The sequence below is a fragment of the Panthera tigris genome, chromosome B3 (assembly GCF_018350195.1).
Source record: "Panthera tigris isolate Pti1 chromosome B3, P.tigris_Pti1_mat1.1, whole genome shotgun sequence".
In the NCBI taxonomy this organism is placed as follows: domain Eukaryota; kingdom Metazoa; phylum Chordata; class Mammalia; order Carnivora; family Felidae; genus Panthera; species Panthera tigris.
Genome location: NC_056665.1, coordinates 68,293,765 through 68,321,556, shown reverse-complemented (window position 1 = coordinate 68,321,556; position 27,792 = coordinate 68,293,765). Strand labels below are relative to the sequence as shown.

At 40.2% G+C, this 27,792-nt stretch overlaps 1 protein-coding gene across 13 annotated transcripts in view; it reads left to right on the top strand.

Annotated features, from left to right (window-relative positions):
- The window catches only part of FMN1 (formin 1), a 429,856-nt gene that overhangs the window by 40,254 nt on the left and 361,810 nt on the right, over positions 1–27,792 (top strand). Inside the window, exon 4 of one of the 13 annotated variants that reach the window (XM_042989258.1) lies at positions 15,397–15,884. The exons of the other annotated variants lie outside the window; for them this stretch is intronic. Within the exon in view, the coding sequence (XP_042845192.1) occupies positions 15,397–15,467 (71 nt within the window). The 3' untranslated portion in view covers positions 15,468–15,884. Of the gene's footprint in view, positions 1–15,396; positions 15,885–27,792 lie in introns of those variants that run through there. 13 annotated transcript variants of the gene reach the window in all.

The window sequence follows — 27,792 nt, the reverse complement described above, 5'->3', positions numbered from 1 at the left end:
TAAAGGCAAGTATCACCCCTCTCCACATATGAGTGAATACATGTTTGGTATGAGCTTGAATATCATGGAGACGGGTGTAGAAAAAGATTGACCAGGCTATTCACATTCTTTATCTGGGGGAAAAGCATGGTGAAGGTGGGGAATGAGGTAAAGGGGAAGGATCCAGAAGCATTGGGGAAGAGAATAAATTCTTTTCTTTTCTTTTAATTTTTTTGTTTTTTAACGTTTAGTTATTTTTGAGAGACAGAGAAAGACAGAGCACGAGCCAGGGAGGGCCAAAGAGAGAGGGATACACAGAATCTGAAGCAGGCTCCAGGCTCTCAGCTATCAGCACAGAGCCCAATGTGGGGCTTTAACCCACGAACCATGAGATCCTGACCCGAGCTGAAGTCAGGCACTTAGCCGACTGAATCACCCAGGTGCCCATGTAACTTTTCTTTGTATATTTTTACATTACATCACTGGTTACAGTAGATGTATCACTTTTATGGCTTGTAAAGAGTGATTGAAATACTTTTAAAATGGTTGTCTTTTATTTATTGAAGTATGGTGGACATATATGTTATATTAGTTTCAGGTGTACAACATAGTGATTAGAAATTCTAGACATTACGCAATACTCAGCAGTGTAAGCACAGTTACCGTCTGCTGCCATACAACATTATTATAATATTATTGACTATATTCCTTATGCTGTACTTTTTATCCTCATGACTTACATATTTTATAACTTTAAGTTTGTGCCTCTTAATCCCCTTCCCCTATTTCATCATATACCTTCTCCTTTTACACAGTGATTTAACTACCTTCTAAAGAGGTGGCTCAGTCGGTTAAGCATCTGGCTGTGGCTCAGATCATCTCACGGTTCATGAGTTCGAGCCCTGCATTGGGCTCTCTGCTGTAATCACAGAGCTGGCTTCAGATCCTCTGAAGCCCCTCTCTGCCCCTCTCTGTCTCTCTGCCCCTCCCTCTCTCTCTGCTCCTCCCCTGCTAATGCTCTCTCTCTCTTTCTCTCAAAAATAAATACTACAAAAATTTTAACTACTTTTTAAAGAGAGAACAAATGCACCTAGCATGATTACATATGTGTGTAGTAGGATTATAACTAAAGTACCCTTTCCCGTATTTTCCCCATATCCTTTAATAGGGCGAGAAGCTCAGCACTGAGATTACTTTGCTACTCAGGGAAATGCAGTTTGCTAGTGAGCTGGGAAAGCTGTGCCCACAGAGGACTAGTCAGGCAGGGAGGATTAGGACGGGATGGAGCATTATCCAGAAACCAAGAGAAGAAGGAACTTTATAAAGGCTCCTGCTAGAAAAGGTCCTGATAGGGAATAGATACCCCCGGGCCTGAGGTTGCGAGCAAGGGAAGCAGTGGTCACTGGAACCCAAAGAGGGGAGCTTCACAGAGGGGATCACATGGCAGCAGCAGTGGCCTCTGGTAGAGGCACCTTGCAGAGAGGAAGTTGTGGAAATGAATATCCTGGCCATTCTCTCCTTTGATCTTCTGCATGGACACCTCTAACTGAATCAGCCAGAAGGCAGAGTGTAAGGGAGCCGATGGATGTGGTCTGCAAGGTCAGCCTTCCAGGGCTAGGAGCAGGTGGAGAAGGGCGGAGAGTGGATCTGGAGGGGCAAAAGGAAGACAAGATGATGCAGATAGGTGAAGACCAAGAAATGCAGGAAGACAGAATGGTATTTTAAATGAGCAACACGGTAATGAAGGCTGTATGGTGGATGTTTTGGTACAAAGCAGCGGTTATCTGGGTAATAAATGATAATTGCACCTTTCATTTCTTTGTCATATGACCTTCATACCTCTAAATTTAAGTACGTTGACTGTTTTATTGTGAAAAATTCAAAAATAGAGGAAGTAAAAGAATTAGAAGATCTTGTGATACAGGTTTCAGTCCATGGATTTAGAAAAACTTACCTGTTTTTTAAAAACGAAGCTCTCATACTTAGCAATGATTGATATCACATTGTGTTTGCTTGCTTTTTGTGAAAAGCACAAAAAGAATTTAAAAATATCTGTCTTAATTATTGCAAATTAAGAATAGCTCATTAGCATATGAAATATGAAGTAGATTTTCTACCAATGAACAATTTGTATTTTGAAGTGAATTTCCATGTAAAATAAATGATGGGTGTTTCTCTCATTCAAATCCTGTTTTTCAAAAGACAGGATGTTTCAGAAGCCAGGACCAGGACCAAGATTTAATGTTTTAAAATCCTGAGCCAGCTCTATGTATGTGAATTTTTCCCAGATTAATATCCAATTGTGTTTTGAGGATAGCACCTTCTATTGAATTGTTTTTCACCTGTTTCTTTTCTATTCATGGATTTGGAGCACAAGATTTAAGGCCAGGGTGGCAGTCTGCAGTCCCCAGCCACACACATCCATCTAATGTAATTCTAAAGACACGTAGAAATGACAGAATTAGTTCTGTGATTAGAAGTAAGAGCCATGAAAAATCTAAAAGAGAAAACCATTTTTTAGAATAGATACTTTTTTTTTTTGTCACATAATTCAACCATTCAGCTTCATAGCATTATTGGTTAGGACATTAAAAAAACAACAACAAGCTTTTAAGGTGGTAATTGTATCAAAAGCGTTTTATCAAATTGATAAAGCAAAGTACTGAATTTCAAAGGTGTCTGTTTTGTTTTATTCCTCATGGACTCTTCTGGGAGAGATTCCTTTCTGAAAACAGTAGACACCTCCTGGGCCTACTTTCTTCCTCTTGGTAGCTCCATCAGGTAAATGATTGCTACTGCCTACTTTACTTTATCTTCTTTCTGATCACTTACAAGAACAGTGACTCCCATTAGATAGTTCTTAAATACTGATGCAACCATATTACTTAGTAAATTTTTGTGGCCTCTGGGCTGTGATATTAGGCCATACCATCCTCCTAGAGTTTCTCTGTGTGCCCTGGTAGCTCAGCCTCCTGCTGTGGCATGTTCTGGAGTTTCTTCACTCTTAACAGGAGGCTCTTCAAGCTTTTCCCACAGTCATGGATTGTTCCAGTATGTGGACCCAGATGCTTTCTATATGCCCCAGAGCCTTACAGGAAAGAACTGGAAAGTAGGTTAGAATTGGGATTCACACATGTATAGGATATAGAGGGACTGTGGGGTCCTTAAAGGATATTGAGCAATAGAGAAGAACAACAGACAGTGGAAGGAGAAGAAGCATCATGAGAGAATAAGTCTGGGCCCAAACTGTGTGCATAGACGTTTCCTCCTCTTCCTACAAACGCCCCCATACACCAGGGGGAAGGGGCTCTGGCATGAAGGGGAGGAGTAACTTTGTCATGAGAAGCCCAGCAGTCTTGCAGTGAGTGTGGAGGAGCTGTTCAAGAGAGGCAGGAACTTTCCTGCTGAGCCAGCTTCAATAGTCTGGAAGAGGTTGTTAGAAACCCAAGGGCAGAGAGTGACAGAGCCACAGAGCAGAGGGTGGCAGGAGCGGCCAGGCCCTTGAGCACGGAGACCTTGTGAGACCAGCGGAGGGCATAGCTGATGAGGAAGAGCCTGAGGAAAGACTGGATTTCACACTAAGCAAGTGAGTGGGGGCTTTTGACATTGAGGTTCAGATTTTCGTGACTCACGTGACATAGTTTTATCCACGATGAGGCAGTAAGTTGGATCATCTGGGTTTCATGTATGTTCCCTAAAATGTTATGATACATGTTTTTTGCTTGTTTGTTTTAAATCCAAGTTAAAGTTTTGAGGTTGAATTTTGCACTTGGAGGGAGAACCCAAAGATAATCCTGTGGTTGATTAAAGCTGTTGTTTTCCAAGTTAGCCCAGAGGAATTGTGGACAGAGTAAATACCATGTACAGCTTGAGCATGAGCATAGTCTCTCTAGGATTCAGACATAGGTCTAGGCATGCCTGGGTAATTAGATGGTTAGAGCTGTCAAGAGGCTTTAGCTTGAGTGCTCAGAGGACGGTCACAGGGCAGGGCTCATCCTAAGGAAAGCAAGATTTGAGGCACATGAGCAAGATACCCGCCTCAGGGGGTGGGGCAACACCAAAAATAGCATAACGTAAGTCCTGTAGATTCTCCGCTGACCCAGCCCCCTGGACTCATGCCTGGGTTGTAGGGAGAGAGGGAACTACAAGAAAAAAGCACTGTGAAAATTGAAAGGGAAAGTTTACTAAAATTACCTTAAGATGTTAAAGGCAGGCTCTACACAAAAGAGTGTAACAAACTTGTGGATGAAGGGTCCCTACTCCAGGTGCTGTTGGAGCATGCACAGCATGACAGGGAACAACAACAACAACAAAAAGGCCTCCTCAAGGACAGGAAAGGTGTCACATTCATCATTATTTACCTGGAATCAGGTTCAATAACTGACACATGGAATGGATTCAATGAATGTTTTTGTTGAAAGAAAAAGGAAGAGTGAGTTAGAGTTGGTGAATGATGAGAAAACATGATTTGCAAACTGGTAACAGGGGCAAATTTGTCCCATTTGTCTTATGCTAAACAGAATGGAAATGGTTTCATACCATATTAGGTGATTACTATCATAGTATTTTGGTAGATGATGCTTTATTTTTTTTTTTTTCAACGTTTATTTATTTTTGGGACAGAGAGAGACAGAGCATGAACGGGGGAGGGACAGAGAGAGAGGGAGACACAGAATCGGAAACAGGCTCCAGGCTCTGAGCCATCAGCCCAGAGCCTGACGCGGGGCTCGAACTCACGGACCGTGAGATCGTGACCTGGCTGAAGTCGGACGCTTAACCGACTGCGCCACCCAGGCGCCCCATGATGCTTTATTTTTAAAGCAACATTAAAACTATTAATCTCTGCATAGATTTAGGAATCAGAACATACCCAGAGGATGGGAATGAAATTAAATTTGTGAAACACTTCACAAAGCCAAGTGTTTTTGTGAACAAAAAACCTCTTAATTGGAATAACTTTACAACATGATTGATTTTACTGGAACAGACCTTTTTTAAATATTAAAATGAGACTTACTTTACTCCCGAAGCCAGTTACTGAAGGATAGTCAAGTGATTCAATTTGAAATGGAAACCAGAGATGGCTTACGGTTTCATGTATTTTGCTGGTCACAGATTAACCATGTTGTGTTATGCGTGAACAAAGACCAGCACATTTTCACCAAGGTACACTTTACCACCCAACATGCTGGTGAAATAGAAGGCTGGGCATGTTCTCATAACTCTTCTGAGCTGTGATTCATGGGGTCCCTAAATGGCCCACTTGCCGGGTGCTTGACACCCACCATTGAAGTTTGCCTTCTGTGCGAAAGAAAGCAATGTTGCTAGAATGGTTGTGTGTTATGCCAATATAATTTGAGGCTGCGTGATTGATTTCCAAAAGCTACACACAAAACTAGGTCATATCAGTTTGCCCATAAGGCTCCTGTTATTACCTAGAAGAGCAGAATCCTTAAAGAATGGGTTATGGGGCAGGGTTCTAAGAGTGGAAGCAGAAGTCAAGACCCAGAAAGGAATGGGCAGACATGGCATGAGAAGTTGAGGCCCCCAAACCAGGACAGCAGTATGGTAATATCAGGGACCTCAGTTACATCTGAAAATTCCTTTGCCTTTGTCATACAACTTAACTGAATCGTGGACGTGCCATGCCATCATCTTCACCAGGTTCTGCCCTGCTCACTCAAGGAGAGGGGATCATTGCAGGCATGTCCCCCAGGGAACAAGAATCTAGGAGACTATTTTGGAACTCTGCCTACCACAGTATCCTTCCATTATCTAGAATTGTCTTTTCCTTTTCTGGTCTTGTCTTTTGCTTCTGCTGTCAGAACCCTGTGCCTACAACTTTCCCTAATGTAACACAATCTGTATACACAATGGGCTTTTGATTTCCATTTCTGGATCATATATCGTCCTACACTGGTTAAGAGGGTGTGTGCCAAAGTTGAACATTTTATTGTCAAACCCCAGTTCTGCTACCTACTAGAAGATTGACAACGGCCTCAGTTTCCTCATCAAAAGGGGAGTGATGGTAGTATCCACAGAGTAGATAGTATAATAACTACTTGTGGGATGTTGTAAGGATTAAGTGATATGCTATGCTTAAAGGGCTTGGCACAATGTCTAGCACATAATTCTCCAAAAATGTTCAGATATTATTAGTGTATCCTGTCTCAATGGTTGTATTCATATATGATTTCTCTACATGGGATACCCTAATAAATTGGTAGGCACCCTTCAAAATCCATCTTAACCTTGCGTGTGCAAAATGTCAACATCTGTGTAATGTCGGGAAGCTGAGGTATATAAGGAACTCTATTTGTAACTTCTGTAAATCTAAAATTGTTTCAAAATAAATAGTTTTTTTTTTAAGTCCTAAGTGTTGTCTCCATTATAAAGCCTTTTGATTCCCCTCATTGTGGAGTGAACACTTTCATTCTACTCTCAGTAAGCTTTACATATGGTGTTTATCACATTGTATCATGATTGTTTACATGTCTGTCTAGAATATAAAGTGCATGGATGCAGGGACTAACTTTATTCATCTTTCTGTCTCTAATATATAGAGACATGTCTGATATAGCTTACCAGCACATGTTATGTAAATGCTGGCTCAATAACTAATTGTTGAATGAATTTTTATCTTTCATGCACAAGAGATTTATCAATAGCCAAATGATATGTGATTATAGGAACCAGTGGGAGGGTCAGGGTGGTACAGAACAGCGGTTTTCAAAGTGTGGTCCCTGGACAAGCAACATTATTAGCCATACGTGGAGACTTGTTAAAATGCTGTTTCTCAGGCCCCATCCCCCAGATCTATTGAATCAGAAATTCTGGGGGTAGGGGACAAGGTGTCTGTGCTTAACCACTTTCATGGAAACTAAGATTGAAAACATAAACAATTATACTAATGTATAGCTATGTTACATGAATTTAGAATCTTTTAAGTACAAATATTTTATTAGAGCAAAATGACATAGATGAATTATCCTCAAGAAATAATTGAATTTAGGGGCTCCTGGGTGGCTCAGTCAGTTGAACATCTGACTTTGGCTCAGCTCGTGATCTCATGGTCTGTGGGTTCAAGCCCCACATCAGGCTCTGTGCTGACAGCTCAGAGCCTGGAGCCTTTTTCGGGTTCTGTGTCTCCCTCTCTCTCTTCTCCTCCCCCACTTGTGTTCTATCAAAAATAAATAAACATTAAAAAATTTTTTAAAGAAATAATTGAATATCCACTTAGCCATATTTGTGATGATTTTGAATATTACAGAACTTACCAGATATAAGCATCTATGCACCTGTAAACATGTACAAGTTTTTAAATTTTGTTAGCCTTCTGCCAACCAATTATTGTGCATTGCTTTAATACAGGAAAGTAGAGGCTATTCTTGAATATTTTCCTGTTTAACATTTGTTGCTGTGATCACTTTTTTTTTTTTTTACTGTTAATCATATTAACCATCCTGGCATCAACACAGATGTCTTCAAATATCTGTCAAGGCCTGCCAAGTGCCAGCTGCTGCCATGTGGTCCAAGGTGCTACTTCTCCAAATCGTAGTTAAGTGTCCATTAGGCTTTCAGTACGTCGCTTTTATAATCAGTTCCATGTTATCAGCAAATACTGGTGGAGTCATAGGATTTTGACTAAGTAATTAAAATATTACAATCACACATCTGCAGCTTTATTCTAAAAAGCAGTGCTACTATTTTGTTATCCTCTTTCCAATTCTTTAAGAACAAGTGTCTTGGAAAATCATATGCTAATATGTGACTAATCTCACCAAAAGCCTGAGTCAAGAAAGCATTTGCCTCTTTGCCACAGAAGTTGTTATTTGTTAGCCTCTGTGTTATTGGAGAAAAATCACTTCCTATGTCCTTTGGGTAGTATTTTACTTTCAGAGATATGGAGGCTGCCCTTTTAGAACTCACCTGCATTTTGAAACTTCAGTTTTCTTCCTTTTCATGTGAAACAGACCATTCTTTTTTTTTTAATTTTTATTTAATTTATTTTTTTAATTTACATCCAAGTTTGTTAGCATGTAGTACAACAATGATTTCAGGACTAGATTCCTTAACGCCCCTTACCCACTTAGCCCATCCCCCCTCCCACACCCCTCCAATAACCCTCTGTTTGTTCTCCATACTTAGGAGTCTGTTATGTTTTTGTCCCCCACCCTGCTTTTATATTATTTTTACTTCCCTTCCCTTATGTTCATCTATTTTGTATCTTAAAGTCCTCATATGAGTGAAGTCATATGATATTTGTCTTTCTCTGACTAATTTCGCTTAGCATACTACTATCTAGGTCTATCCACGTAGTTGCAAATGGCAAGATTTCATTCTTTTTGATTGCCAAGTAATACTCCATTGTGTATATTCAGCACATCTTCTATATCCATTATTCATCAGTCGATGGACATTTGGGCTCGCTCCATAGTTAGGTTATTGTTGATAATGCTGCTATAAACATTGGAGTGCATGTACCTTTTTGAATCTATATTTTTGTATCCTTTGGATAAATATCTAGTAGTGTAATTTCTGGGTCATAGGGTAGTTCTATTTTTAATTTTTTGAGGAACCTCCATACTGTTTTCCAGAGTGGCTGCACCAGCTTGCATTCCTACCAACAATGCAAAAGAGATCCTCTTTCTCTGCATCCTTGCCAACATCTGTTGTTGCCTGAGTTGTTAATGTTAGCCATTCTGAGGGGTGTAAGGTGGTATCTCATTGTGGTTTTGATTTGTATTTTCCTTGAGCATTTTTTCATGTGTTGGTTGGCCATCTGGATGTCCTCTTTGGAAAAGTGTCTATTCATGTCTTTGCGCATTTCTTCACTGGATTATTTGTGTTTTGGGTGTTGAGTTTGATCAGTTCTTTATAGGTTTTGGATACTAATCCTTTATCTGATATGTCATTTGCAAATACCTTCTCCCATTCTGTCTGTTGCCTTTTAGTTTTGCAGATTGTTTCCTTCGCTGTGCAAAAGCTTTTTATTTTGATGGGGTCCCAATAGTTCATTTTTGCTTTTGTTTTCCTTGCCTCTGGAGACCTGTTGAGTAAGAAGTTGCTGCAGCCAAGGTCAGAGAGGTTTTTGCCTGCTTTCTCCTCTAGGATTTTGATGAATCTTACATTAAGTTCTTTCATCTTACATTTAGGTCTTTCATCCATTTTGAGTTAATTTTTGTGTATGGTGAAGAAAGTGGTCCAGGTTCATTCTTCTGCATGTCACTGTCCAGTGAAAACAGACCATTCTTTACACAACTGTTCAGTTGAGCTGAATTGGGGAAGAAGTCCCTGTCTTGAAATCAGGAAACCCAAGTTCATACCCCATTTCTGTCAATTCCTGGCTACAGGTCTCAGAGTAAGAAACCACTTCTCCAACTCTCACACTTAACAGCAGGTTATTAATAACACTCTTTCAGTGATTACAAATGGCAGCCTCAAAAAGAATAATGACTTGTGAGTTATCCTTACTGAGCCCAATAGTCTCTATGCCAAAGAAGCCTAAAAGTAGGTGGACATTGTCTGCAGACTACATTCTGAGAAGATGCATTTATGTTCTTATTCCCCAAGGGTACTATTTACTGTCACTTTTTCCAGATGGGGGGAATTGTGAAGGGTCACAACTTTGCCAACTTTGTATTTCACGGCAAATAGTTTTGGCAACAGTGAGAACATGATCAGTTGAAAACAGGGGTAAGAATCAAAAAGGTCTGTAATGGTGTTGGTGACAGCAGTAACAAGGGATAAATTCCAGATCACTGTGGACTCAAAGCTAGATGAATCTGATTGGGTTTTCAGTTGAGGGGAAAAACAAAGCAAAACAAAACAGAGTCAAGGATCATTCGATGTTTCTTGTCCCAGGTGACTAGGAAGAAAACCACTTTATTAAAACATGCTAGGTCTGCAGCTGGGCAAATAGTTAATCAGTGTACTTGTCTTGAAATGTAGAAGGGTATCATGGGCATGTCACAAGACTCATCACTGCCCACTGTCCTCTTTCCTTTCAATATCTTGTTGGCATTCTTTTTTTTTTAATTATTTATTTTTAGAGAGAAAGAATATCCCCAGCAAGCTCTGCTTTGTCAGTGCAGAGCCCAACGTGGGGCTCGAGCCCACTAACTGTGAGATCATTACCTGTCCTGAAACCAAGAGTCAGACGCTTAACTAACTGAGCCACCCAGGTGCCCCTCTTGTTGGTGTTCTTAATCAACTTCACAGAAAAACTTGAGTGGAAAGAGGTGTTAGATGACAGAATCAAAGCTTGTTAAATTCTTCCTAGGCTAAATTCTTCCTAGGCTAAATGTAATAAGATTAAAGTCAAGAGGATACTAGAAACATCCTGCATTTAGATTAAAATATCCACCTTACAAGCAAAGGACATAAGAGATTTCTGTTTCAGCTTTAGTTGACAACGTAATGATTCTGAGCCAGTTGGGTCCTGTGGCTGATTCAAAGAAAAAGCTAGGCTATTTTAGTAATAGATATTCATATCAAGGGAGAAAATGTGCTACTGTACTACATACAGTCTGACATATCTGAGGTTTTGGGTATAGTTATTGCTATGTATTTGAGGAGGGTTGTTGACAAATTGGATTATATGTAGGGAGCAGGAAGGAGACCTATCTGGAAATTATATCATAGGAAAGAGAGTCCGAAAGAATAGTGAATCAAGGGTGCCTGGGTGACGCAGTTGGTTAAGTGTCTGACTTCAGCTCAGGTCACGATACCATGGTTTATGGGTTCGAGCCCCCTGTCAGGCTCTGTACTGACAGCTCAGAGCTTGGAGGCTGCTTCGGATTCTGTCTCCCTCTCCCTCTTTCTGCCCCTTACCTGCTTGTATTCTCTCTCTCTCTCTCTTTCTCTCTCTCTCTCAAAAATAAATAAACTTAAAAAAAAAAAACAGGGAGCCAATAAAATTAGAAAGAGGATACATGGCAGAGGCTGGGTGGTGGATACTGTGTGTGCCACCCAGATCCTCCTATCTGGATCAAGACCCCAGTTTCCTTAGCTGCTGGGAGTGTTTGTTGCTGGCTGACAGCTAACAGGTGATTTCTGCCCAACAGGGCTGCCTTGCCTGAGCTTCCAGCCATTCCTCAGGGACAGCCCCACCCAGTGCCTAGTGTGGGTGTGAGAGTACAAAAGCCCAGTTCTGTTGCCTTGTGCAGGACAACTGTGAAGGGCCATCCCAGCTTTAGGATTCCTTGTGTGATCAGCTGAGGCCTCTGTTGCGGCCGCATCTCCTTCCTGGTCCCGCTTCCCTTGCTGTCTCATCAGAATTGTTCTAGAAATCTCTCCCCACTAAGTCTTCTCCATGGGATTCTGCTCGGTCTGTCTTCCAGGGAATCCTACCTGCAACAGCTGACATTACAAAGACTGGGAAAGGATACATTATTCAGTACATGATGTTGGGACAATCGATTATTCATGTGGGAAGAAAAAAATAAAGTTGGAACTATCTCATGTACAAAATGTATTTCACATGGATTTAGAATTGAAATATGAAAAGCAAAACTTTACCGTTTTTAGTAGAAAATATGTAAGGATTAGGAGAGGGTTTCTTAAAAGCACAACCTATGAAGAAGATTTGTGAATTTGTCTATATTAAAATAATATAAAATTTAAATTAAGTTAAAATCACTTGACTATGACAAATGATATCATTTTTAAAAATAATAGGAAAAGCTAGGAGAAGACGTTTGCAGCACTTACGACTAACAGATTTAGCATCGAAAATAGATAAAGAATTCATATAAATTAATAAATGGAAGGGAAACTGCCCAGGAGAAAAAAAAATAGGCGGAGAAGATAGTCAATTTGCTTAAGAGAAAGTCTGAATGATGAATGTGTATACAAAAGTATATTAAGCCTCATAAGCAATTAGGAAAATGACAATGAAAATAAGATCCTAGTTCATACACATCAAATTGGGGAAATTATTTTAAATTTGTTTTATAACACCTTCTCTTTTAAAAATTCATTTCCTCTTCCTTCCTTTCTCTGCTTCTGTGCCTTTGCACATGCCAGATTTCCATATGGACTACTCATCTGTCAAGACCTAGGGCAAAGTCATCTTCATGCAGCTCTCCTAACCTTCCTGTTCTGAGTTAAGATTTTCCCCCATATATATTCCAGATAGTGCTTTGTGTTTGTTCCATTTAAAAACACTTTGCATTGTTGTAATTTTTTGCTTATGTGTGAGCCTCTGACACTAACTAGATTATGGGCCCCTGAATGGCAGGAATCACGTTTATCTGTATGCTCCTGGCATTTATCATAGTGCGTGGCACTTGACTGCTAAATATATGTATTGGATGGGTGAATGAACCAGTTCCTTGCCTCAGTGGCTTTTCCAGAAAATCAGACCCCTTCTAGACACAGGCATGAAGAGTCAAATGCTCTACAGTGGTTCTTAGTTTGCTTTTTGATGCATCCTCTAAAATTAGTTCAAGATAAACTAATTGCTCATCACCTGCAGTGGAGCATATGGTTAAATGTGGTCTTTACCCTCAGTTTAATTAAAGAGGATATTCAGAAAGCTGGTTCTTTTTATCATAGGTGGAAAGTTGCATAGGGACAAAATAAGTATTGTTTTCCTTTGTTATTCATTCTTTTTCCTCCAGGCCTATTGCTGCCTACTGGTACTGTCAGGATTTATTTTTAATCCTGAAAAAATGAAATAAGTATACTTTGGCTAGAGAGATAAAATATGTTGACATACTAAAAGAAATACATCTCCCTTAGGAAATCTAACTGTTTGGGAACATACATCCTCAAGGCGTTTGAAAAATTTCTAATCTCTTTTTTAAAAGCCAACAGCAGTGCTACAAACTCCAGATGAGAGCATATGATTTAGTTGGTATTTGTCAACTCTTACAGTGCTTATGAAATATTAAAGCTGGGAGGGATCCTTTGGCCCAGTGCCTTCATGGTACAGGTAATGAAAGTAAGGTTCCATCTAATGTATCATAATAGTTTAGTGATAGAATAATCCAGATCTCCCACCTTCTATTTTGATTCTTTCCTTTTCTCCATATACTGTCCCAACACACACTAATTTGGTGGTAGCAAGAAAATTACTTGGATTTTCAGGGGCTTTGGGTTATAATAGCTACTTAGGTATTTACTTTGAAGTTCTTGAAATTTCCCCCTTAAAAAATTGCCTGTTGGCCTTTGTACCATTAATAATTAGCTTTCATTAGCACCTAAACTCAAAGGGGTAGAGCAACTCCATTCCAGACCAGTATAACTGTTTGGGCTCATGGTGAATATGGAGTAAGAGGTAAAGATTTATAAAATAGATTAAAAATTTACTTGCTCATTAGGTAAATTATGATAAAGATTCTAAGTGTAATAATCTTATGTGATAATTGAAATAAAATTAGTAGTATCCCTGGGCTTCTATTTTCTCACTGATGAAATGAATAACTTGGAATAAATCAGAGGACAATAAATCTTTGAGGATCTTTTACTTGTAAATATTTTGATTCTGTGACTGTAATAACAGAGGATTCACCCAGATTTTGCTTGCCTTGCAATGGTAACTAATGCTTGAAGTGTTTTTTAACAAAGAAAGTTTTCTTCATTTTTTTTTTTTTGGAAAAGTTACCTATGACTAAATTGTTGCTTTGTTTTTCTGAGAGGTTCTCAGGAATCTCACTCATTCATCTCCATATATGTGTTTTCTGTCCTTCATTTACTTGGTAAGACTATCATTTTTTGAAACTAAATTATTTAGTTGTTCAAACCATACTGCTTCTCTGTTCTTTAATTTAATTTTTTTTTATGTTTTTATTTTATTTTTGAGACAGAGACAGAGCATGAGTGGGGGAGGGTCAGAGACAGAGGGAGACACAGAATCCGAAACAGGCTTCAGGCTTTGAGCTGTCAGCACAGAGCCCGACGCGGGGCTCGAACTCACAGACGGTGAGATCATGACCTGGGCCGAAGTCGGAAGCACAACCGACTGAGCCACCCAGGCGCCCCACTGCTTCTCTGTTCTTGACCAGATGCATGTAGTGTTGGAAGGAGGCATCATGGAAGAACACAGGTAGTCATTACGTATGTTTGAATCTGAATTCTGCTGCTATGGGCTAATGCAAGTTACACAACCTTTTAGTTTCTGTTTTCTCTGCTCTCCAGTGTGAATCACACAATGCATCTCATAGGGTTCTTATGAAGAGTAAATAAGATGCCAAGCACAGTGTTGGGCACACCGTGTGCAGTCCATGCCATTAGGATGTATCAAATGCAACTGCAAGTGTCAGTGAGCCCCCTTGTTCAACTATAGAGCTCAACAGTTCAAACCAGAAACAGACAAGACCCTTTAACTCATACTCTAACTAAAACCCGTTGTGCTCATTTCTTATTGCACTTCCTTGAGGCATTGACTAAAATGTTTTGCAATGACTGGATCATTCCAACCCCTAGACCAGAAAAGCCCTGATAGCAATAGAATGCCTAGAAGACCATCCCCAGCATGCGCCCTTCCTTGCCCACGACCATAGGTTGAACACACTGACCCCACCCATGATGGTGTGTTTTCTGTCTGCTCTCTTGCACATACCTCCCTGAACTTCTCCTATACAACTGTAGGTGTCTATCTTGTGAGTGGAAAGGCCCATTGTTAAGGCTTGGGACTGTCACCTTCCCTGGCTGCCCACACCTGAAACAAATCTTTCCCTTTCTCTTTTCCAAACCCTCATCTATTGAGTTATTGACTTTTTTTGTGATTAGGTTGACTGTTTGCTTGGCAACAGCATTGGTACACCCACTCAGGAGCTATACTCTACCTTTGTCTAGCCCCCTTGGGGTTCCTGGGATGGAGCCATTGGTCTAGCACTCACTCTTCCATTTCCTGAGTTAGCGGCTGTGATAGATCAATTGGTAATACAACTAGTACTAAAAGTTCTCTTTTAGGTGTTGACATATTCTTTTCCCTTTGATCTCATTGAAGCCTTAAGTATTTTGTTGTTCTTGTCCTGTAGTATGTGTTTCAAGAACTTACTTTTTGATCGGATGTTAAAAAGTCGGTCATAATTTGATGTGCCAGTGAAGATAGGAGTGTATGTTCCTGATTCCACTTCAAATTTGCTGCTTCCTTTCCCCACCACTCCACTCTGTAGAAACAACATCACAAAAGGGTTGCTGGATTTCTATAAAAGTCTTTGGAAAAGACCAATGGGCAGATTTTCTATTGTGAATTTCTTTAGTAGAGGGTTCTTTTTCATGTTTGCATTCCCAGCACCCAACTGGCATAAATAAATCCAGTAATGAACATTTGATAGAGCTCATGGGAGGAAGAAAATCTCATTACAAATTCTCATGATAAAGATTTGGTACTTAAAAGGAACTTTAATCAATCTCATAAGCAGAAAATAATTTTCTGCCCATATTCTTAATGTTTCTGATATATAGGAATAACAAAAACCATTGAAGGCTGCTTGGGACCAAGCAAGGGATGTTCACGGTACTTGAGCAGTGAATGAAGATTCCGTACCAGACTTGACCTCACCAGACACTGTTCTCATATGCATCCTGGCAATGGGTTTTCGGTTGGCTCTTCATAAAGAGGATCTAGAACTTTCTATCAAAACTCACTGTATTGTTTATCATTGATAATTTGTTGCATATGTTTATGCTTAGGTTAATATGCACTGAATTGCATATAGTTCTTCAATGTTAATCAATTCTTTTATTGTCACCATAAAGTCATAACCTAAAGAATAGCCCGTGCCCTAGGTAATGTTATAACAGATTCAAAGGCCTTACCTAACTGTTGTAAACAAGATTTTGATGCCCAGGACAAGTGAATAAACAGAGGCTCTTACAGAATGCTGCTTTCACAAGGATTATTTCTAACCAGGTGTGTTATGCGTTATACCAGACCCAGTGCTTTTTTTTTAAGTGAGTGTAAGAATATTAAAAACTGCTAATAGCAAAATAATTTTTTCCAGCAGTACTGTTTATTGGTTCAACAAATATCGCTTTGCATTGTTGAAGCATTTCATTCCTGTCTGTGAAAATCCTTATCTAAAATTGAGTTTTTGATCAACGCCCCACTGCTGCCCAGAATTCATTATTACAACTCAAAGCTATTTTTTATTTTTTAAATGTGTATTTATTTTTGAGACAGCATAAACAGGGGAGAGGCAGAAAGAGAGGGACAGAGGTACCCAAGTGGGCTCTGAGCTGACAGCAGCAAGCCCGATATGGGACTTGAACTCACGAGCCATGAGATCATGACCTGAGCTGAAGTTGGATGCTCAACTGACTGAGCCACCCAGGCGCCCCTCAAAGTTGTTTTTCCCCTCAACGGTGAAAATGTTCTCTGTTATGCACAGTTTAAATGATCTCTGCTTACACATTCCAGTGTGTCCTCTCAAGCTCTCCTACTCCTGCATTTCGACAGGAGAGTCTAGATTAGAGGAATCTAGTCACCATAATCCACTGACTGCCAGAACCCAGCTCTTCTCTTCTCCTTTCCCTGGGCATCGATTTCTAGAACGGCCAATAATAAGGTTCATAACACAGAGTGAATGAGACATGGGGAGTTAACATTTGTTATAGCGTCCCCAACGGTGCTAGGCTAATTACATGGAATTTCATTTCACGCCAAGCAGTCTGTGCTTTTCCTACCATCTCGTGCCTGTGTGGGTGCAGGAAAGGAAATGAGATTAGCTGAAGGAGGGCTCTGGAACAGTACAGTCTTTGGCTTCAGCGTATTTATCCTTTGATTTTTTTTTTTTAATTGTTCAATTAGGTAAGTGCCCTTTTGTGACTGAGAAGGTCATTTTGCCACTTTGCTTAAAGTCTAATCTACCAAAAGGACTTAAATACCATCTATGCTTTTTTAGATTTTTAGGAATTGGAGTTTATTCTCAGCAAGCAGTCTCCTTGCTGTCTCATTCCTGTCACTTTTTTCTATTAGATCCTGTTTAATTCCCAAACAACTTGTTTTGTTTTTCCTTGGTTCACGGGTACCATCCAAACAGCAGCCTGCCCAGCTGGGGAACTGTTTGAAAAGCAGGCGGCTCCTGTTTGGTGAATGCTAGAGGACATTTCAGCTGGGATCCTAGATGCTGACAGGTGGATTTCAAGACAGCAGTAGCTCCATATACCAGACTTGGTTGTTTGGAAACGAAATCATTTTCCTCATCAGGTTTGTAGGCATTTCCTGGAATAAATGTTAGCTTATGGAGGGTTTTATTATACGTGGGTTGAGTGTGTGAATTGACCACTGTGATCAAAAACTGGGTTCCAGGCATGAGGCTTACTGAGGAATCTGAGGAATTATTTTTATTCTTAGGCAAAAAAGAGGGATCCATGAAGTTCCAGTTGACGAATGTATGCTTTGGTATAAAGGTCATGGATTATTTTTAAATGGTTTAAGAATAGGTAAGGTAGGGGCGCCTGGGTGGCTCAGTCAGTTGAGCGTCTGACTTTGGCTCAGATTATGTTCTCATGGTTAATGGGTTCGAGCCCTGCATTAGGCTCTGTGCTGACAGCTAAGAGCCTGGAGCCTGCTTTGGATTCTGTGTCTCCCTTGCACTCTGCCCCTCCCTCTGCTCACACTCTGTCCCTCTGTCTCTCAAAAATGAATAAAACCATTAAAATGTTTTTTAATTTAAAAATAGGTGGGGCGCCTGGGTGGCTCAGTCGGTTAAACGGCCGACTTCGGCTCGGGTCATGATCTTGCGGTCCGTGAGTTCGAGCCCCCTGTCAGGCTCTGTGCTGACAGCTCAGAGCCTGGAGCCTGTTTCAGATTCTGTGTCTCCCTCTCTCTGACCCTTCCCCGTTCATGCTCTGTCTCTCTCTGTCTCAAAAATAAATAAACGTTTAAAAAAAATTTTTTTTAAAAAATAAAAATAGGTAATATTTTAAAATGTAGGTTCCAAACATATGAAAACGTATATCCCAGATCTGAGTTTAATATTTAAACCTTGATGTTACCACACAGCCCCATCTATGGGGCTATAGAATATTCTTGCCAAAGAACTGAATCTATAGGTAATCAGACATCCAGGGCTTACTTCCAGTTCACAGGAAATATAGAAACCAGAGGGGTAAGTTAAGCAACACCATGAGCAAGCAAACAGATAAGTCTATACATGGAACCATACTATGTTTTTTTAGTTGAAATATAATCCGCAAATAACATTGTGTAAGTTTAAGGTATACAGTGTGTTGATGTGATACATTTATATATTGCAGTATGATTTACCACCATAGCATTAGCTAACACCTTCATCACATCATATAATTATCATTTCTTTTTTGTGGCGTGAACAATTAAGATCTGGTCTCTTAGCAACTTTGAAGTTTATAAAACATTAAACAAAAGAGACAGATTGGGGGCAAGGGGACAGCAGACTGGTCTGGCAAATATATGAAAGAAACATAAGAGACATAGCAACCAAATGTAATATATGGACTTTGTTTGAAATGTGATTAAAATAAACCATCTGTAAAAAGGTGTTTTTGTGACAATCAGGAAAATTGAATATGGACTAGATATTTGATCATACTGAGGAATTACTATGAAATTTGTCAGGTATGCAAATGGCATCATGAGTATCTAAGTAAATGGTTGTAAATGTGTGGCCTTGACAAGCATCACCAGCATCACCTGGGTATATGTTAGAAATGAAAATTCTCAGCCCCACCCCAAACCTACTGAGTAAGAAGGCCTGGGCATGGGGCCCAGCAGAACTATGAAAATCATTGACATAAAAACATAACCATGTTTTAAAATAGATACATACCGATGGGGCGCCTGGGTGGCTCAGTCGATTGAGCATCCGACTTCGATTCAGGTCATCATTTCATGGCTCCTGAGTTCTAGCCCCATGTCAGGCTCTGTGCTACAGCCTGCTTCAGATTCTGTGTCTCCGCCTCTCTCTGCCCCTCTGCTGCTCACGCTTTCTCTCTCTCTCTCGAAAAATAAATAAATATTAAAAAAAAATTAAAAGAGATACATACTAAGGCATATAGGGGTGAAATGATACAAGGTCTGGGAATGCTTTCACAATACTTAAGTTAAAATAAAGAGAAGGATTTGACGAAACAAGTGTGCTGGAATCTGGATAGTTGTTGTTCCGGGCTAATGCACTTGTGTGGCTGCATTGTAGGCTTCTCTCCCTTTTGGAAATTTGGAAATATTCCTTAGAAATTTGGGGGAAACCTTACCAGACACACACACACACACACATACACGTGTACACACACACACACACACACACACACACACACACACACACACAGTAGATATCCTTCTCAGACAAAAGAAACAAGCAAAACTTGGTTTTAAGTTTTATAAAAGCTTTCATCTTGCCCCAGAAAACTGGCTTTTCGTCTTTGCTTTGCCACTAATCACTTTACTGGGCACCCTTGGTAAGTCGATTTCCCAGGAACCTCATCATTCTTACCTGTGAGACAAAGGAGCTTCAGTATGTGATCTGTTGTGAAGGTTCCTCCTAGCCTGCTGTTCTTTTTTTTTTTTTTTTTTAATTTTTTTTTTAACGTTTATTTATTTTTGAGACAGAGAGAGACAGAGCATGAACGGGGGAGGGGCAGAGAGAGAGGGAGACACAGAATCGGAAGCAGGCTCCAGGCTCTGAGCCATCAGCCCAGAGCCCGACGCGGGGCTCGAACTCACGGACCGCAAGATCGTGACCTGAGCTGAAGTCGGACGCTTAACCAACTGCGCCACCCAGGCGCCCCATAGCCTGCTGTTCTTGATACCCTGTGCATTCAGGTGAGGGGCCAGGCTCCTCAGAAGCACTTTTGTCCAGTCTGGAGTGTGATCTGTGGCTGAGTCCTGTCTTGAGAGCATGCTCTCCCCCTCTCTTCCTCTCTCCCTCTTCTTCTCCCTCTCCCTCTTTCCTGTTCTCTTTCTGTCTCTGTTTTTTTCTCGGACTTTACATCCATCTCCCATCTCGAGGGACAGCAACATTCTCTGGGATGCCCGAGGCCCAGGCACACCACCCTCTGACAATAGATAGGGTATGAAATTGCACGAAAAAATATCCAGGGACTTGAAATATGGGGTGACTTTGAGGTTAGGTCAGAGATGGTGAAAGCCCAGAGTAGAGTTAGGGACCTGTTGCTCTTAGCGTTTGCCCTGAGCCTTTTCTCCTGCCTCCACCCCTGCTGTGGCCATCACCTCCTTATAAACAGAGAGACAAAGCTTAGTGGTATAAGTTCTGAGTGAGTTTGGGAGCTCTAATTGAGAGCTCTCATACTTTAAGAATCCCATTGATTCTTTTTTTTTTTAATTTTTAATGTTTTATATATATTAGAGAGAGAGAGAGAGAGCATGAGCAAGGGAGGGACAGAGAGAGAGACGCAGAATCTGAGGACAGGCTCTAGCTCTGAGCTAGTTGTCAGCACACAGCCTGATGTGGGGCCCGAACTCACGAACCGTGAGATCATGACAAAGTCGGATGCCCAACCCACTGAGCCACCCAGGTGCCCCAAGAATCCCATTGATTCTTAAGCTGTGTACCAAGTTTAATGGAAAGCAATGGTAGGTATCCTCACTGCTAGGAGGAGTCAGGTTATCTAGTAAGCCACAAAACTGCGGAATTGCTTGGCTAATTCAAGCTTCTGTTTGCTCATGCTGAACGTGTAGACAAGAGGAAGACTGTCTCTCCCTGGGGAAGGTCTTGGGGGATACCCCAGGTGGTTCTTGGGGAGGGAATGGCAAAGGAGAAAATGATAGGAGCACAGGAACATGATGTGTGCAATAGGCGACACATGGCATTGGCAAAAGGGAAGGAAAATGAAACAGGAGGAAGCTAGTGGGAATGAGGAACAAGATCTGCAGAGTCCAACAGCCAGGAGTTGGTGATGCGTCTTCAGTCTACTCCTCTTTAGGTTTCCTGATGGAAATCTAACTCCCACAAGTGCAGGCAATCAATGATAGTGTTCCCACTGACACAGCAGTTCCTGGAGGCCTTTCTCCAGTGTTGGCATTTGTTCATTTGCTTTTCTCCTGTTCCTCCATTCCTTTCATTTTTCTGTGTTGACTTTGGCCCTGTCTGCTCCTTAGCAAACAGATTATGTCTATAGACATTGGCAAAAAAGAAAAACAAAAAAACCCCAAAAACCCCCCCAAAACAAAAAACAAACCAAGCAAACAAAACCAATAGCTGCAACAGTAGTTGTTTATTGAGCACTATGTACCAGGCACTGAAGTGAACACTTGATAAATATTATATTTCATTTGAGCGACTGTCTGTACAATAGTCATTATCCCCATTTTACCAACGAAGAACAGAAAGTCAGAGAGGTGACGTTGCAGGGTCACTCAGCTAGTAAGTGGCAAAACCTAGGGTTAAACCCAGGTGTGACCAACTGCAACTATTGTCCCTCATCCCTGCACCCCATTACTGTACCTTTTTTCATTGGTGAGGAGAATGGAGTGAGAACCTGGAACCAGAGAGGTAGGGCAGTCTGTGAAGCAGGCCACATGGTAGAGAGCTCCTGGGGCTCCCCTAGTTGCCCAAGACCCATAAACACATAGAGAGGTCATTCCCCAGTATAGAGACCCATGCCAGCATTTCACATGGCCATGTCAAAAGGAAATATATTGTTTACTTTTAGTAGGATAATTAATTTATTGATTGGAGTATGAACAAAAATCAGAATCTTCCCTTAGGAATAAACATGGATGCTAGGATACTTGCTTGGTGATATCATTAAACATTGTCCCTTGGGCTCATTAAATGAGGGTTTTCCTGGAACGCCTGGGTGGCTCAGTCAGTTAAGCGTCTGAGTCTTGGTTTCAGCTCAGGTCATGATCTCACAGTTTGAGCCTTGTGTTGGGGTCTGTGCTGATGGCTTGGGATTCTTTGTCTCCCTCTCTCTCTGCCCCACCCTGGTTTCTCTCTCTCTCTCTCTCTCTCTCTCTCTCTCTCGCTCTCGCTCTCGCTCTCACTCTCTCTCGCTCTTAAAAATAAATAAACATTTAAAAAAATCAAGGTTTTCCTGATCAGTCTTGTCATGCTTGCTCTTTGGCGTCTCTGTTAGTTCAGAATCATATAGGTTTCTGTTTTCTTCTTAAGAGTATATAGGTACCCTTTTCATTCAAAGTAGGCAGAGAGAAGGAAGATAGAATTCCAGATGCTTGTAAACTCCTCCCTTGCATATCTCTGCCTCTCAACTAGAAGAGGCAAATGTGGTAGAGTGGTTTAGGTGGTGTGGCAATGGTGAAGGGTCTCACTGCAACAGGAAACAGGGAAAGGCAGAGTTAGCACTGACTGAAGAAGCTGTGGATAAGAACCACCAACTGCACCATTTACATCAGTGGAGAGATTATCCACATGGAAAATCAGTAAGGAACCACTGGCCTTAAGTGACACATCATACCAGATGGACTTATATTTATACAGAACATTCTATCCAAAAACAGCAGAATACAAATTTTTCTTAAGTGTACATGAAACATTCTCCAAGCTCCTATGTTAGGCCACAAAACAAGTCTCAATAAATTCAAGAATATTGAAATCATATCAAGCACCTTTTCTAACCACAATGGTATGAAAGTAGAAATCATTTATTAGAACAACGCTGGAGGGGCACCTAGGTGGCACAGTTGGTTAGGCATCCAACTCTTGGTTGCAGCTCAGGTCATGGTCTCACAGCTCTCTTTCCCTCTCTCTCTGTCCTTGTGTCTCTGCCCCTCACCTACTTGTGTGCTCTTTCTCTCTCTCAGAATAAATAAACATTTTTTGAAAAGTGGGGGAGTGCTCCTGAGTGGCTCAGTTGGTTAAATATCCAACTCTTAATTCTGACTCAGGTCATGATCTCACAGTCGTGAGGTGGAGCCCTGCATCAGGGATTCTCTTCTTCTTCCTCTCTCTGCCCCTTCCCCACATGATGTTCTCTCCCTCCCTCCCTCTCTCCCTCCCACTCTCTCTCTCAAAAAAAAAAAAAAAAAGCAACCCAGGAAAAACTACACATATGTGGAGATTAAACAACATGTTACTGACAACTACTGGATCATAGAGCAAATCAAAAGGGAAATTGAAAAAAAAAAAAAAACCCTGGATATAAATGAAAACAAATGCAACATACCAAAATCTATGAGACACAACAAAAGTGGTTCTAAGAGGGAGGTTCATAGGATTACAGGCCTACCTCAAGAAATGAGAGAAATCTCAAACAATTTACACCTGAAGGAACTAGAAAAAGAACAAGTGAAAGCTAAAGTTAGTAGAAGGAAGAAAATAATAAAGATCAGAGTGAAAATAAATGAAATAGAAACTAAAAAGACAAAAGAGAAGATCAGTGATTCTAAGAGCTGGTTCTCTGAAAAGATAAACAAAATGGACAAATTTAGCTAAACTCACCAAAAAAGAGGGCAAAAAAATAGAAATAAAGTCATCTTAATTGGAAAGAAAAAAGTAAAACTGTGACTGTTTGGCGATTGCATGATACTCCATATAGAAAACCTGAAAGATTCTACGGGTAACTAACTGTTAGAATCAATAAATGAATTCAGGAAAGTTGCAGGATATAAAATTCATATATGCTGTTGCATTTCTATACATTAACAAACTATCAGAATGAGAAATTAAGAAAAAAAATTCTAAGGCACCTGGCTGGCTCAGTTGAAGAGCATGCAACTCTTGATGTTGGAGTTGTGAGTTTGAGCCCCACATGGGATGTTGAGATGACTTAAGTAAATAAAACTTTAAAAAGAGAGAGAGAAAAAAATCCCATTCAAAATTGCATCAGAAAGAATATAATATCTAGGAATAAACTTAACCAAAAAGGTGAATGACTTTTAACTGAAAACTATAAGACATTGATGAAAGAAATTGAAGAAGACACAGAAAATGCAAAGATTTTCTGTGCTCATAGATTGGAAGAATTAATATTGCTAAAATGCCCATACTACACAAAGCAATCTACTAATTCAGTGCAATTCCATAAAAATTCCAGTAACATTTTTCACAGAAGTAGAACCACAAAAGATACCAAATAACCAAAACAATGTTGAGAAAGAACAAAGCTGGAAGTGTCATGCTCCCTGATGAAACTGTACTAAGGAGTTTTAGTAATCGGAACAGTATGATATTCGCATAAAAACTGATATGTAGATCAATGGAGCAGAATAGAAAGCCCAGAAATAAACACACACATATATAGTCAATTAATTAATGACAAAGGAGCCAACAATATACAATGGGGAAAGGACAGTCTCTTCTATAAATGGTGCCAGGAAAACAGGACCACCACCTTATACCATACACAAAAATTAACTTAAAATGGATTAAAATAAGGATGGATTGAATCTAAGACTTTGAAAACATAAAACTCCTAGAAGAAAATATAGGTGGTGATCTGCTTGACATTATTCTTAGTGATATTCTTTGGATCTGACTTCAAAAACAAGCGAAACAAAAGCAAAAAATATCAAACTACATCTAAAAACTAAAAAAACTTCTGCACAGTGAAGGAAACCATCTATGAAACAGAAAGGCAACCTACTAAATGTGAGAAGATACTTGCAAATCACATATCTGATGAGGGGCTAATATCCAAAATATATAAAGAACTCATACAACTCATAACAAAAAAAAAAACCAAACAATTTAATTTAAAAATGGGCACAAGATACGAATGCACATTTTTTCCAAAGAAGACATACACATGGCCACAGGCCAGTGAAAAGATGCTCAACATCACTGATCATTAAGAAAATACAAATCAAAACTACAATGAGATACCACCTCACACCTGTTAGAATGGCTAAAATTAATAACAGAGGAAAACAACAGGTCTTGACAAGGATGTGAAGAAAAGAAACCCTCAGGAACTATGGGTGGGAATGTGAATTGGTGCAGCCACAATGCAAAACAGTGTGGAGGTACCTCAAAAAATTAAAAATAGAACTGCCATCTGAAGTATAATTGACATACAATATTATATTAGTTTCAGCTGTACAACATAGTTATTCAACATTTGTATAAACACTGCAAAATAATCCGTTTCTAGGTATATATCCAAAGAATATAAAAACACTAATTCTAAAATATATACACCCCTATGTTTATTACAGCATTATTTTCAACAGCAAAGGTATGGAAACAATCTAAAGTATCTGTTGATAGATAAATGGATAAAGATGCTGTATATATACCCAATGGAATATTACTCAACCATAAAAAAAGAAGGAAATCTTGCTGTTTGCAATGACATGGATGAACCTTTAGGGTATCATGCTAAGTGAAATAATCCAGACAGAGAAAGGCAAATCCCACATGATTTTACTTATATGTGGAATCAAAAAAACCCAAAATGAACAAACAAAACAAAATAAAACCCAGACTCATAGACACAGAGGACATATTGCTGGTTGCCAGAGGGCAAGTGTTTGATGGGGGCAAAATGGGTAAAGGGGATCAAGAAGTACAAACTAAGAGTTTTTATAATACAAGTGTTTATAATACAAACTTATTATAAAATAAGTCATGGGGATATAATGTGTAGCATAGGGAATATGGTCAATAATATTATATTAACTTTGTGTGGTGACAGTGGTAACTAGACTTATGGTGGTGACCATTTCGCAATGTATACAGACGTTGCATCACTATGTTGCACAGCTAAAACTAATATAGTATTGTATGCCAATTACACCTCAATTTTAAAAATATGCCAAAAAGAACCACCAACTGCAATATCTGTGGATACGCATTGCTGCTTACATAGAACTTCCACATGTGTTATCATTAGATCCTCACAAAAATCCCCATGAGGTGGGTGGCTATATTTCTCTATGCCTTTTAAAAAAATAACTTATTTGGCTTATGTCATACCTTGTTCCAGAAAGGATTTGAGGGATTTGCATTGAATATAGCAGATAAAATGCATTTACTAAAACAGATGATAAAACATTCTTCTAATAGGGTTGTATTGATCTGAACAAATTTTGGATCCAAAACACTATGGAGCCTTCAACATGATCCTTGCTCTGTTTTCAGGAGGACATAATTAGAACATTGTTCAACAAGAAAATCACTTGCTTAGACACTTTCATCTTGAAATATCATGGTTTAAAATTCGGAAGCAGGAGTTTAAGGAGTATCCCGTACTTTCTATTTGTTGGTTTGAAACCTTGGAAGTTCCCTGGGTGAAATCTGTGACTGGGCCCCATACATTGAGGGCAGGGAGAGACCGAAGAAAGAGGCAGGCCCCTCCAAATTGGCAGGCAGTGGGTTTAATAAGCAAAGGAACTTAGGGATGAGGCTTGTCTTCCATGGCCTCAAGACAGGTCGATCTCCATGCCTGCCCACCTGAATCTTAAAAGTTTATATAGAGACCTTAACTGGGCTTAGTCATGTGTACCATTCAGCTGGTCTGAACAATACATTGCTTTCTCAAGTCTGCGTCTTTGAAATGGCTGCTAGCATGGGAATAGTAGGCGAATGTACGTTCCAAGGATGGGGATTGGGGAAAGGGAAAAGGAGCCTCTGATTGCCTGCAACCTGCGATCCTGTCCTCTTGATGGCCTCCAGCATTGTTCCTATTTGAAATTGTTCCCAAACACTCTTGTCTCTGTTTATGCTTGTGCTTCTTTGTCTCTGTGAGTATGCAGTATATATGTACACAGATGTGTAGTTTTCATATTCTCCCAAGAGATGTAAACCTTTTCAAGACCCTTTGCTTTGTGTGTGATTCCTGTGTGTGAGTCCTGTCCCTGAAGCAGGGAGTCCACCTCCATGTGACTGAGGATGGAGCTAAGATGCAGAGGGTGACTCACTAGGAAAATAGCAGATGGAAGATGTTGATGTTGAACGACCTGTCCTCCCTGCTTTACCACGTTGCCATGTCCCCTGTGGCCATGGAACCATCTTCTCTATACGGTGACAGTGAACACAGCTGACATTGTGATCATTTGTATTTATATCTGAAGGCACTCACAAATCATTCATTGATTCAGCAATATTTATAAAGGTCTTATCATGTCTTCATCACTGGGCTAGGTATAGTGGACACAGCAGTGGACAAAATAGATCAAGGAAAGAAAGGTGATCTCCGTCCTCATGGAACTCACATCTGTTCCAGAGGGGTGATGCCCAAAATATAAAGTAATCTATAAGTTCTGTACTGTTAGCAGAGCATATGTATGATGGGGAGAAACAAGGCTGGAAGCAGGAGAGGGAGAGCCTGAGTCTGATCCATGGTTTTATGGACCACAGAAGAGGAATTTAGTATTGGTATATAATGCACAATGATAATTCTATCCAGTCTTCAGTAATATACTTTAATAATGTTGCATAACCCCAAGGAAGTAACCTAATTGATTCCAGTAGCATTCCATGGAGAGAGTCACCTCTTACCATAGACCTTGCCAGCTAAGCTTTTGGTTTCTGCAGCTTTACTCCTGCCAAGAGGTCTCCTTATTCTTCAGGGGGTTGCTTTTCTCACATTTCAGAAGGACAGTGCATACTTATGTCAGGTGTGAAAGGGATCTTTCCTACTTGATGCCAACGACAAGAAGCACTAGGGAGGGCAGCCTGACAGAGCAGACATTCTCCTCTCTAACTGGGTTATCCTGTGCTCTGGCTTATCTTATTGTGAGATCTTCCTACCATTGTTCAGTTTGTACCAACATTCAAATTCTCTATCTTTTCAGGGACACATCTTTACAAAAGAGAGGGGGTGAGATTCCAAACACTCTCAACACTTTGCACTGGCTTTTGAAGAAAACTATGTAGACAAACTTCAGGGACAAGGCCCCCCATATAGTTGTGTGTTTAACATCTAGAGTGCTTACTGGTCTTGTGCGCAGGTCAAATA